At 29.9% G+C, this 12201-nt stretch overlaps 3 protein-coding genes across 6 annotated transcripts; 1 reads left to right on the forward strand and 2 right to left on the reverse strand.

Moving 5' to 3' along the window:
- Window positions 1–439: 439 nt before the first annotated feature.
- Alg11 (ALG11 alpha-1,2-mannosyltransferase) lies at window positions 440–7871 on the forward strand. Of its 4 annotated transcripts, none has more exons than XM_085196285.1 (9): window positions 440–665; window positions 1323–1550; window positions 1985–2217; window positions 2779–2996; window positions 3362–3484; window positions 4086–4247; window positions 4560–4758; window positions 5426–5621; window positions 6289–7871. In XM_085196285.1, exons 1-9 carry the CDS (start codon window positions 646–648, stop codon window positions 6368–6370), a joined length of 1461 nt encoding a protein of 486 aa, XP_085052411.1. In that variant the 5' UTR covers window positions 440–645; the 3' UTR covers window positions 6371–7871. The 4 variants fall into 4 exon arrangements, with proteins under 4 accessions (XP_085052411.1, XP_085052414.1, XP_085052413.1 ...); XM_085196288.1 differs by having other exon boundaries at window positions 449–879; XM_085196287.1 differs by having other exon boundaries at window positions 454–541.
- Window positions 6192–12039, reverse strand: Ufm1 (Ubiquitin-fold modifier 1). The gene is made up of 4 exons (XM_085196290.1): window positions 11902–12039; window positions 11761–11817; window positions 8941–9071; window positions 6192–8327 (listed from the first exon to the last, which is right to left on the reverse strand). Coding segments are annotated over exons 1-4 (264 nt in total). The 5' UTR covers window positions 11904–12039; the 3' UTR covers window positions 6192–8253.
- On the reverse strand, window positions 10609–11986 carry LOC146533240 (uncharacterized). The gene is made up of 3 exons (XM_085196289.1): window positions 11902–11986; window positions 11761–11817; window positions 10609–11623 (listed from the first exon to the last, which is right to left on the reverse strand). The coding sequence occupies exon 3, from the start codon at window positions 11602–11604 to the stop codon at window positions 10642–10644; it is 963 nt and encodes a 320-aa protein (XP_085052415.1). The 5' UTR covers window positions 11605–11623; window positions 11761–11817; window positions 11902–11986; the 3' UTR covers window positions 10609–10641.
- Window positions 12040–12201: the final 162 nt, after the last annotated feature.

Consider the following 12201-nt stretch of genomic DNA (forward strand, 5'->3'; position numbering starts at 1 on the left):
ATTTCGCCACTAAAATTTATTTTCTTCATGAACAACAACAAATTTTAATGGTTTTTTACATTTTAAATATTTTTTATTAAAAATCATTAAAATCGATGAAAAAAGCATCATAATGAAGAAACGGAAGAGTAATTTTTTAAAGAGAAAAAAATACGAGAAAAATACTGAATTTTTAATCTATTTTCTTATTTATATTCTAAATTATTTAGTAATTTTACGGATAACTTATTATTCACTTTGTTTTGTATTCACAATCATTGAGTTGACATTTATCTATACCTTTTTTAAGAATTTAATGTATATATAAAGTGAGAAACGGTAGCTTTGATGGGAATGGAGGGTGTTGATAATAGGTTCCCAGATTCCCTCTGCCTTCCCTGCTATGAGCGGGATACAGCGTAAAGCTGAAAAAATATTCAATGTGGCAACATTTATACAGCATACGTCATTTTTCATTTAGCCGTGACATATTAAGCGAGTTCAAGTTTAGGTTAAAATAGTAAATAATTAAAACATGCAGTCAATTAAGTAAACAAACGATGTAATTCTTGCATATTTGAATCTTAATAAGTATTCCTCGATCCTCAATATTTATTTTATTCATTATAGTTTCTATTATTCATTAGTGTTTAGTTATATATAAAGATGGTTTTCGAAATAATAATGTAAGTTATTAACAAACAACTTTTTAACAAAAAAACTCGTGACTATGTAACATTAAAACTATTTTGTGTAATGCCATTATCATTTTATTACGTAAATAATATTTCGTTACGTAAATATAATGTAGTCGCTGTATGTTTTTATTTAAATGTTTCAATTTAATATTATTAAATAAGTTTTCACTATATATTATAAGTGCACATCTGTATTATAAAGGTGCGATTTGGCAAATACTATTTGTACATGTTTGATGTAAAGTAAATATTGATTTACCAATCCTTTTTTACATGCTATGATTTAAAACACATTAAATAACTTAAAAAAATTAAATATACTTTTACAGATTTATGAAACGTGGGGAATGGAGTATCTTGTACTGGGTTCCCTCTGCCTACACTCATTTACGCAGGACATAGTGTGAAGTTGAAATATACTTTTACAATCTGCTTATTATTTTAACTTCTTGCTTCTGCTATCTATAACATGATTTACAAAGAGAGAATTAGTCTTATGACCGTAGAAGTGAGCATTAATGTGTATACCTATTAAGGGATTAATCTGCCACAATCTCCTCACACTAAAATGAGACCATGGCAAACCTGGAAATCCATGGAATGTTAAATTATTTCTTCATATAAAATATTTTATTTCTTTTCCAGATTGTTAGTGATTTTGCCATTACTTTTCTTTGGTGTGCTATGTTTTGGTATATTTGTGATAATACCATGTGCGTTTATGTTCGCCTCATGGTACATGAGGATAAAGGAGAGAAAGTTGCAGAGGAGGAAAAGAGATGGTCCTAACATTGCCTTCTTTCACCCTTACTGTAATGCAGGGGGTGGCGGTGAAAGAGTATTGTGGGTAGCCATTAAAGCTTTATTGACTAGGTAAGAAGAATTTTAAACAAATTTAACTTGAGTTCATTTTTTTCTTTACTCTGTAGTCTTCATATTTTTCAAGTGGTGGATATTGACATTGCACTCTGTATTAACAAAATTGCTCTACTGCATCAAGGTTGTCTCAAAAAGTAATTTCATACTTCTTGCATGTGAAGATATTTATTTATTTTTTAAATATATTATGAAAAGATTGCCAAAATTACAGAAATTTTTTCACCTTACAATTTGAATATGCACATATTGGTCAAAGAAACACAAGATTGAGTTATTATTTATTTTTTTAGTTCGTTAGTAGTTTTCCAGAATTTTCCTTTCATTATTGTGGTATTAACACTTTGATAATATTAAGCATGTTAAGTGCTTTCATCTCATAATGTAAACTCATTAATATTATTAACTGAAATTAAAATTATGTTTAACAGATATCCAGATTCCCACATATACATATATACAGTAGAAACAGCTGAACCTATTACTATATTGAATAAAGTGCAAAATCAATTCAATGTTAAAGTAGATCATGAGAAGATCAACTTTGTTAGACTTACTATGCAAAAGGCAATAGAAGCTGAGACATATCCATACTTTACTTTGTTGCTACAGAGTTTGGGAACCATGGTGCTGGGGATGGAGGGTTTTATGAAGTTTAATCCAGGTAGATTGTGGTATTAATTTTGGAATAAGAAAAGATTCTTAGAAAAGAACAGCATGAAAATCATGTTTCCACTGCAAAATAGAAATGAAGGAGTAATGCTTAAGTGGAACAGATCTTTTTAATAAAATAGGTTAACATTTCTAATATTGAAGAGAACTAACAAGTGCATTTCAACTGTCTCTGCTAGCTAGCTCATTGCTTTCTGCCCGACTATTAATTGGTGGAAATACATGTAGCACTAGCAAGTTCAAGAAATAGAAACAAGTATGAGTATATATTCGTAATTCTTCTTGCATCTGCGTCGGAATCCAGATACTACTCAGGGAAATAAATAATTTTTAATTTCTAACACTGTTAACAAATAACTTTGAGGCATTGAGTTTCGCCAATCAACATACATATAATGCCTCGAAGTTAGGCAAAGTGGGAAACAGAGGTTCCCTCTACTCACTCTGCTGTACGCGAATACATAGTGAAGCAAAAACAAAACTAAAACATTAAAATTCTACTTTTAAATATAATTTCTAATATAACAGATTTTATATACGTTTTTTTTTACAGATATCTACATAGACACAATGGGTTGTGCGTTCACTTATCCAATATTCCGTTATTTAGCCCAATGTCCCGTAGGCTGTTATACCCATTACCCTGTAATTACTAGTACTATGATGCGCAGAGTTAAACACCGCATCACTACATACAACAATAGGAGTGTTATAGCTAGAAATCCTATACTGACATGGTGTAAATTGCTGTATTATAAAATTTTTGGTTGGGTATGTATTGAATTTTATAAGGATATTTTTGTGTTTTTTGTTGAGTTTAGTTTGAAATTTGTGTTTATGCTGGTACATGTCATTTGCATATTGTGTTTTGACTAATTTTAATAAAAAAATATATATATTTAAAAGGATTTTAGTAGTCTGGGTTTAAATTCCGCTACATTAAGAAATTAATGAAAAATTAAAATTAATAAAATCTTAACATACACATTCTAAAAATGTAAAATACAAGTTTTTTTTCAACTCGCTTCACTAGTCGTCACCTCACAACACTGGGTTCTCTGTCCTACTATATGCGGGATATGTGCGATATGCACCGTGAAACTTGTTTACTAACATCATTTTCATACATTTCCCAGCTTTATGGCGTAGCAGGTCGCTGTGCTGATATAGCAATGGTCAACGGTACTTGGACGGAGGAACACATTAATGAATTGTGGAGACAGCCGTTTAATACGCATAGAGTTTATCCGCCTTGTGAGGTGAGAGAAAGAGAGAGTTTTTTAAATTCTTTTTTCGTGATAAGAATACACTGTCCTTGCCATTTTTTTGGATTTTTCATTTATATACTATGTGAGGTCTAATAAATGTAGAGAAAATAAAGTAGTATATAATATTTAAATAGTTACATTTCCATACTACTTATTATACAAGAGTGACTATGCCGGCCATTCGTAAGGCCGGCAACGCACCTGTAGCTCTTCTGATGTTATACGGGGTCGTGGGCGGCGTTGATCACTTACCATCAGGTGCCCCGTACGCTCGTTTGCCTTGTCTTTTTCCATAAAACATAATGGAACAGTTGATTTCAGCGTAACATGTAATGATAGCATCTAAAAAGAGGTTTCTTATATGCCAAAGAATTCCGCTTTTTCTTAAGATAGAAGTAAAGCATGATGTCATTTTGTGCTATTTTATATTTCTTTTATTGTATTTATATATTTTTAAATTTTTGTTAGAATATTTTTTAGCGTTAAGACCGCCGCCTTTTATAATAAATTCATAACAAAGTTATTATTTATCTAGCACAATGCAAGAAATAGATGAAGAGAAAAAAAATCATATATAATATTTTTTTCAAAGGTATCAGAACTAAAAAAACTAAGATCTCTTGTAAAAGAATCAGATCCGATACAAATAATATCGGTAGCGCAGTTCCGTCCAGAGAAAGATCATCCTTTAATGTTACAAGCATTGTATGAATTGCGACATTTGCTCAAAAATAATGAAATGCTGTGGAATAAGGTATGTAACTATAGATAGACGCGGTAAAAAATCTCCCAAGTTTTGCTGTTTGCAAAATTTTAATAAACTAAATATCGTATATATTATATAGACACAAAATTGGAGGAAAGATATGTCACTTAATTTTTTAAAATCTTGTATGATCCAATAAGAAAAATGTACAAAAAAATATTATAAATTGTTTTTATTTAATTACTACTTAATGTTAAATTTAAGACTTATTTTATACATATTGAAATTGAGGTATTGTGTTTAATCATATATCCCATATTTATCTTACTTATCTTACCCCTTAAATTAAATAATCCGCAGATAAAATTAGTATTGGTGGGTTCGTGTCGTAACCCAGCAGATGTAGAACGTGTCCAACAACTGCGGGACCTGGCGAAACACTTGGCCCTAGAGACGAGTGTAACGTTCTCCGTGAATGCACCCTTCGCCACTCTGCTGCAATTGTATCAGACGAGCTCGATGGCGATACATGCGATGTGGAACGAGCACTTTGGGATAAGTTAGTTTTTTTTTGTAACTTTGGTAGGATGTCGATTATGATAGATATACTGAAAGTTATTATGAAACGTAAGGCCCCTGGACTTGCAGCCCAGTGTTACTGTCTCCGTAAATGAACCTGGTTTTAGGAACTAGTACGCATTTCTCCGTAAATGTATCATTCGCAACTTGCAACAACTTTATAATACCAGTTCGATAGCAGTATACGTATTTGTCTCGTAAACTATTGTAATTGCGCGAAAACAGCAATATATATTCTTCAACATAGTCCAGTTTTATACTTAACCAAACTGTACCCAATAATTTACAATTATTAATATATACATAAATACATATTTCACATCTAAGGAACACCGCCACACACGCCTCATTCTGAAATCGAGTCGGACGTATTGGCGATAAAGTTCAAAGTTGTTTAACTGTTAGTAGTATTTTTGTAGTAGTAAGTGTTCACGTTATTTGTATCTATACGTAACTGCGTCACACGAAATACAGGCATGGATAAACATCGTGAAATGAAGAAAAAATCCTATGCCTAAATTGTTGAGATATTTTGATTAATTTCTTTAGGTGTAGGTTTGAAATATTTTACCCTATGTGCTGTTCCAGTAAGAGGAGCCGTGACGCTTCCAACCTGTATAATACAGTAAAAACATTAAAATCGACAGGTGTAGTAGAATGCATGGCGGCAGGCCTTATAACCATCGCCCATCGTTCCGGCGGTCCCTTAGCTGACATCATAGAGACCACAGAAGGTTCCAGAACAGGCTTCTTGGCGTCCGAACCTGATGAATATGCGAGAGCCATTTTAGAGGTTATCGCCTTGTCCATGGATGAGAGGAAACAGATTGTGGAGGCTGCTAGGTGGAGTACTATTGAATAGTTTAATATTTAAAATTAGCTTAAAATTTTGAATATAAGTAGGTCCAAGTATTCTAGACCTTTAAGCCATATGTTCTTATACAACTTTATGGAAAGAAAATATCTAATACGTAGTTATCATTTTCTTTTACCAAATTATCAATATCTATTAATCTTTACATAGCCGAAATTTGTAATAACTTCCCTACAGATGGTATCAACGAAAATAAGTTAACATAGTGTTAAGTTAATATAGTGCTTGTATAAAAATTTTGACGTAGCTTGATAAGAATCATTTGTGGTAAGCCATACCTTCCTTCATTTTATAAGTATTATTTTGAATTATATCGATCATATAATTATATTGTATTATATGGTCGAAACTTAAGTTGGCTTTGTCTTATCAGACCAAGGAAATCATAATTTTGCGAATTCTTTATTTGATGATAATTCAATGCGTTCTTTGCAGCCATTTGGACATAAAAATTCCAATCTTAAATTTACATTTTAAATATTATCTTTAATAACAAAATGAAATAGGTTAATAACATGAAATTAAACATACCTTCTTAATTTTTGTTTTGTTCACGGTTTTATTTTTTTATATTTCTTGAATGCATATTGTTTGTTTAATGATAAGGAATAAATAAATTATTTTTTTTCATTACAGAGCCTCGGTTGACCGTTTCTCCGAGATGGAGTTTGAAAAATCATTCCTTAGAGCAACAGAGCCTCTGATAAGCTTAGAGTGACTTAATATATTAATTAATATATACATTCTTCCAATAGGTATAAGTTAAAATGCTTATTACATGGATGTAACCAAAAATAAATAAAAGATATTAGAGCAATAAAAATTAAAACTATAATTTTGTTTTAAGTGATTTACATTTTAAATTTAGGCTCTTTGTGCGTTCTCTCACTGAGAGAAGATATTGACCGGAAAGTGGAGAGTACAGTGTACAGTGATAATACGCGGGATACAGTGAGAAGCCCGTATCAAAATATTAATTTATTAAGTTATTATCACCATTATAGTGGAGTTGACATTCACTAGAATTGTTTGAAATATTTAAAAATTTATTTAGAAGTATCGCCAAATCTTTATTACTTGTAGATGTTACCGTGAGATTATAAAAATCGTTAGTACATAATTTTTTAGTACATAAACTATCGAAAAATTGTACTCTTTAACGCTGGCCCTAATTGGTTGCTTTAACAGCAACATCGGCCAATACGCGTTGTGACCACAAATCTAAGAATCTAAAAAGGTGGCAATGAAGTGAAACTATCTATTATTTGGTACAAAGTATGTTGTATTGAGAATATTAAACAATATTTTTTTAATATATTCGATAATTAAAAAATAAACAATTAAGAATTTACATTATACAGGGTGGAAGAGGCAGCGGTCCTTTTACTGAAACTGCATATAGGTTAGAATATTTCAAACCCAGAACTAAAGAAATTAATCAAGGTACCTCAACAGTTTGGACGTAGGATTTTTTTTTCATTTCACGATTTTTATCCATACCTGTATTTCGTGTGACGCACACATACACGTGCGACGTTGCCGCTTTGACAGGTAAGTGTGTGCGTGCTTATGTTATACTTTACAAATGGCGTTTTATATTAAAACAATAATATTATTATTTATTTTGTTTCAAAAATAACTTTTTAATTTTTGGGAATTAATTTTTTTCTGAATTATATTAGGCTTTGATAGAGTAGTTAAAACTGTGGTTGGATTTAAAGTGGTGCTGACAATTCCACCCTGTTACGGATATTTAAGTGCAGGTTCGGATAGGTTAGGTTAGTTATTTTTAAATTTAAGTTTCTGATCTAACCAGCACCTAAAAATCACCTAATCTGGTGCAGTGGTGGCGTTACTACATAAATTATATTTTTTACTTATTTTGAACCTACTGTAGTAATTTTTGAATTCTATGGTGAATTTTTTCGATCGTTTTCCTAAATAAATTTATGAACTGACGGTGATATAATCTTACGGTGATATATATTTACTGCATATTATAATCAATGAAAAAATAGTTTATTTCTTTAAGACGTTTCTACAGCAAAGTGTAAGTTGTTATATTATCTATTTTATTTCTTTAGTTTATATTGCTTAATAGAACATAATAGAAAATAATTGATGAAAAGTACAATTATATTATTATTGTTATACAATTTATTTATTTGTATGTAGTGTAATAAGCATTTGTGTAGATTAAATAGTAAATTTTACCAAAATTATTATTTGCTTTTATTTCCATTTTTTATAAAACATTACATTATAACATAAAAATAAAATATATATATAAAATTACTCTTAAATTATGATAACAAATTGTTACATTCAATGTGACTTGCCATATTAATTTTAGCAAATATAAAAAAAAACATTTTGGGTCAATTCCGTAATTTTTTAAAATAAAGTAATCATATTAAAAACATAATATCACTTTAAATTTCAATGTTTCAAAAATTTATATTTCTTGCTAATATTCATTGAATAAAAAAAATTTCTCAAGAAAAATAAAATGTTTTTATAAAGCAAGTTTTAAACAGAAAGTCACTTTGAATGTTATAATACAAAAAATTGTGAGGAATGTTGATTATATTGAACATTTTTTTATGTTGAAGAGCATCCCACTCGATCCCGTGGTATCAGCCTTAACTCTGATCCATGCTTGAGGAAGACATTACCTACAAAAATTTAAATTATATAAATATTAGCAGATGAGGCCACTCATGGTTTTTTTGATTTCATATTTACGTAATTTTTTCATGATATCTTTCACAATATAGCTTAATACCAACCATTGCTAGCGACTGTTATAAAAAAGACACTGACTTTTTATATTTAAAAATATTACTGAAAAAGGATTTTAAAACAACGGTACTGAATAATTATTTTAAAATAACATAATCAATAATAATAATTTTAAGAAATTATGTTTAAAATTCATCAATTCATCAGTAAGACGATAAAAAAAAACTATTTCAGTTAGTTATGGGTTCTTTGCCCACCAAGGGAATGATTGTTTTTAATAATTTTAATTTCCCTGTGTTGGTAAACGAAAGTTTCGCAGTTTATGGATTAAATGACAATGTCTCAAATTGGAAGGTTCCTCATAGGAACTGAGTGTCTTAAATTTATGTTCCGTGTGCTTACTTTGCTGTAAGTAGGATACAGTGTGAAGTTGTAAAACATCTTTATCTACATATAGAGAAACGTAAATCACTCTATTTCCTACTTTCACCTGCTTTCCTTCAAATTAAATAATCCAAATAAATATTTAGTATATAATAAGCTCACCGGCAGTCTGTTGGGGGTTAATACCGATACCGTCATCAGTTATAATTGCGCTGGTAGCGGGTTCAACGCGGAATTCCTCCGCTGCGAACTTTAGCACCGCTGTGAATGGCGTCGCTTCAGGTACGCTTAGACTGTGTGACATGGAAATATAGTAATTATATATAAATTATAACTGAAACTAAAAAAGAAGTTCTTCAATTTGAGGGTAAAAATAACGTGACGTGACTGGGCCAGATCGACAATATAAAAAAAATCTTTATTTGGGAATGACAAAAGATAGAGGCCATCATGTCACAGTGAGACAGTGTGGGACTAAAAATGGAATTGAGTCTTATTAGGGATTACACTGTCAATGGGAATAAATTACTTTCCTTCCCCTATTCTAGTAACATAGTGCAAGCACAAAATTGACACCAACTAAAAACTAGGTTTTTATTTGTTTTTCCTGCTTTATGTGGAGTACAGCGTGAATATGTAATGTAAAATAATCTGGATCTCCTCTAAAGATGGGCGTTCCATGGGATCTATTCTTGGTCCCCTTTTTTTTCTTCTTTATATTAAAGATCTGCCTTTTTATGTGAGGAACTGATGTGATATTGTACTTTTCGCGGATGATACCTCTTTAATATTTAAGGTTGACAGAAACAAAATAAACTATGACGAAGTGAATAGTGCATTATCGCATATTCTTCGTTGGTTTGATGTTAATAATCTAAAGTTCACACAATCAAAGGCTTTGGATAAATCACAAAATGCAATTGGAGTGTTTTGTGTCTTCTCCCATGCGTCATAAATGTGCTTTAGGAGTGCAGCATCAGCATCTGTAGTGGACTTGCCTTTGGTGAAACCATATTGCTCACTATGGAAACAATTGTTAATTTTTAAGAAAATTGTGAACTGGTTGAAGATAATTTTTTCAAATATTTTACTTAAAGATGGCAAAACAGAGATCGGTGTGTAATTTCCAGGCTCAGTTCTATCTCCACTTTTGTAAAGCGGCACTATTTTGCTATATTTCATTAAATCAGGGAAAGTACCGGATTCTATATAATTGTTAAAAATTAAAGCAAGATAAGGAGCAATATTAGGCATAATTGAATTAAGTTCATCAGTTTAATTCTAAGTTTGCCACTTCCTAAATTTAAAGTATTTGTAAAAAAAATTCTAACAAATAAAGCTTATTACACTATACAAGAATATTTGGAGGATGAACATGTATGGAATTAATGTTTATTGAATGTCAGGCAGGATAGCTGCCAGCTTATGTAATAGTAAAATATACCATTGACTTTGAAAAGAGCAACTGTTGAGTTTCTTGCCGGCTCTTCTCAGCAGAACTGCCTTCCGAACTGGTGGTAGCTTTTTGTTTATATGACGATTTCATTCGACGATTCAAAAATGATTGTAACAGTCTATTTTTAATAAAAAACTATATATTTTATCACTGAATGAATATTAATTTCGTACCCAAATTATTTCTACCCTAGATTGACTGATTTATTAATATTGTAAATCTTATACATGATTCTTTGATACATGATAAAAAGTTATGAAAATGGCCATTATTTACTGCATGTCAATATTTATATTTTAAATCAGGGAATTAGACTACTTCTTTAATTTAAATGAATTTAATATTAATTTTGCAGCAAGTGAAATAAAAACAAATTTTAAAAAGTATCAAAACCTTGTTTTATTTACTCAAGTACACAATACATTTTCCCAGAATGATCTATCTTCGTTCATTTCAATAATTACATCAACAAATTCCAACTTCAAATTATGATCTTTACAAATAATTTTAAGAATTGATTTTAATTCAGAAAATGTTATGTTAACATAAAAATATTCCATTGACATGTTCTCTTTGATTAAACGACCACAATCTAATAAAAGTTTAGCAACATGCTTAAATATACCTGCGTGAATTAAAAATATTTTAATGAGCATAGTCTCATCAGTATTAAAAAATAATTTCCAAAATGTCTGAGTGACTGCCCAATTACTTTTATTTGATACAAAAGATTCAAATGCTTCTAAAACAATATGTACTTCCCTATGATGTTTAATATCTTTATTGAGTAAACTTGTTAACAACATGTCCAAGATGTCTTTGTTGCAATTTTGTAACATTTCTAATATGAATTTGTTTGAATTTTTTATATCAGACATTTCTGTTAAGAGTAACAAGCTTTTAAATTCTAATAAAATTTCTCTAGGAAATTCATGTAAGTTTTTTAAAAGAGTCTCTTTAGAAGCTGCTTCTAAAATAAAATCATTTAAACATATTTCTAATTGCTGTTCAGAAAATAATTTGACAAATATTGAGAATGCTGCATCCATCAAGGTTATATTTGACGAAGAATTAATTATCTTTTTCAATATATACTTAGGTGGATCTGAATAGCATTGTTTAAAAAAGAAACTTGATGCATTTTGTTTTTTATTTACAATAGATAGAAATTCCTCTATCACACTCTTTTCCTGAAGCTTATCTAAGCATTTTCCTATATGTTGCGATATTAAAAATGCATTTGTGATTTCCTCTAATGTAGTATTGTCATTAGGCCAATTATTTAAATGGCACAAATTTATGTATTTTTGAAAAAAATTTAAAAAAGATGATATAACAGCCATATTAGACGATGTAACTTCAAAGTACATGCCCACGAAAACTCAGCATCTGGCAAACAAAAATTAATAATTTGGCTTATTTTTCAATTGATTTTGGTAAAATATATAAAAAAGAAACAAAAGCAATTTACTAAGTTGAAGGTACATTCATCTTAAGGCTTCTAATTTACAAATAAGTTAACTTACACCTTAAAAGGCAGTTTGGGATCCGAAGTCAGGGTTATCTTGAATGTAACTTTAGACCTAAAATGTTAAGAATAAACAGAATTCAACATACATTAATAACTTTTAAATATTGAGTTTACTTAAATATAAACGAGCACTTACATGTTGAAAATAATAATAAAAACTATTTTTCAGTATATTTGTCAAATGAAAGAAAATTGAAACTTGAAAGTGGCTATCATAAGTCAGCTGTCGTCGTCAGTTTAGTGACGTGACACATTAGTGACATTACTCTTAACGAGATATTATGACTTGAAACGCAATTAATTGTTAGGAAACTATAAAAAAAAACATTAAACTTAATTAAAATATATTCGGTTCATTTATTATTTTATAATTAATAACACACACTTCAAATTTTTTATATGTTCGTTCCATTAAATGTTCCTTTACTGTTTGATT

This window comes from Heliconius melpomene, chromosome 13 (assembly GCF_056956725.1).
Source record: "Heliconius melpomene rosina isolate 202511_hmr_F chromosome 13, ASM5695672v1, whole genome shotgun sequence".
Lineage (NCBI taxonomy): Eukaryota > Metazoa > Arthropoda > Insecta > Lepidoptera > Nymphalidae > Heliconius > Heliconius melpomene.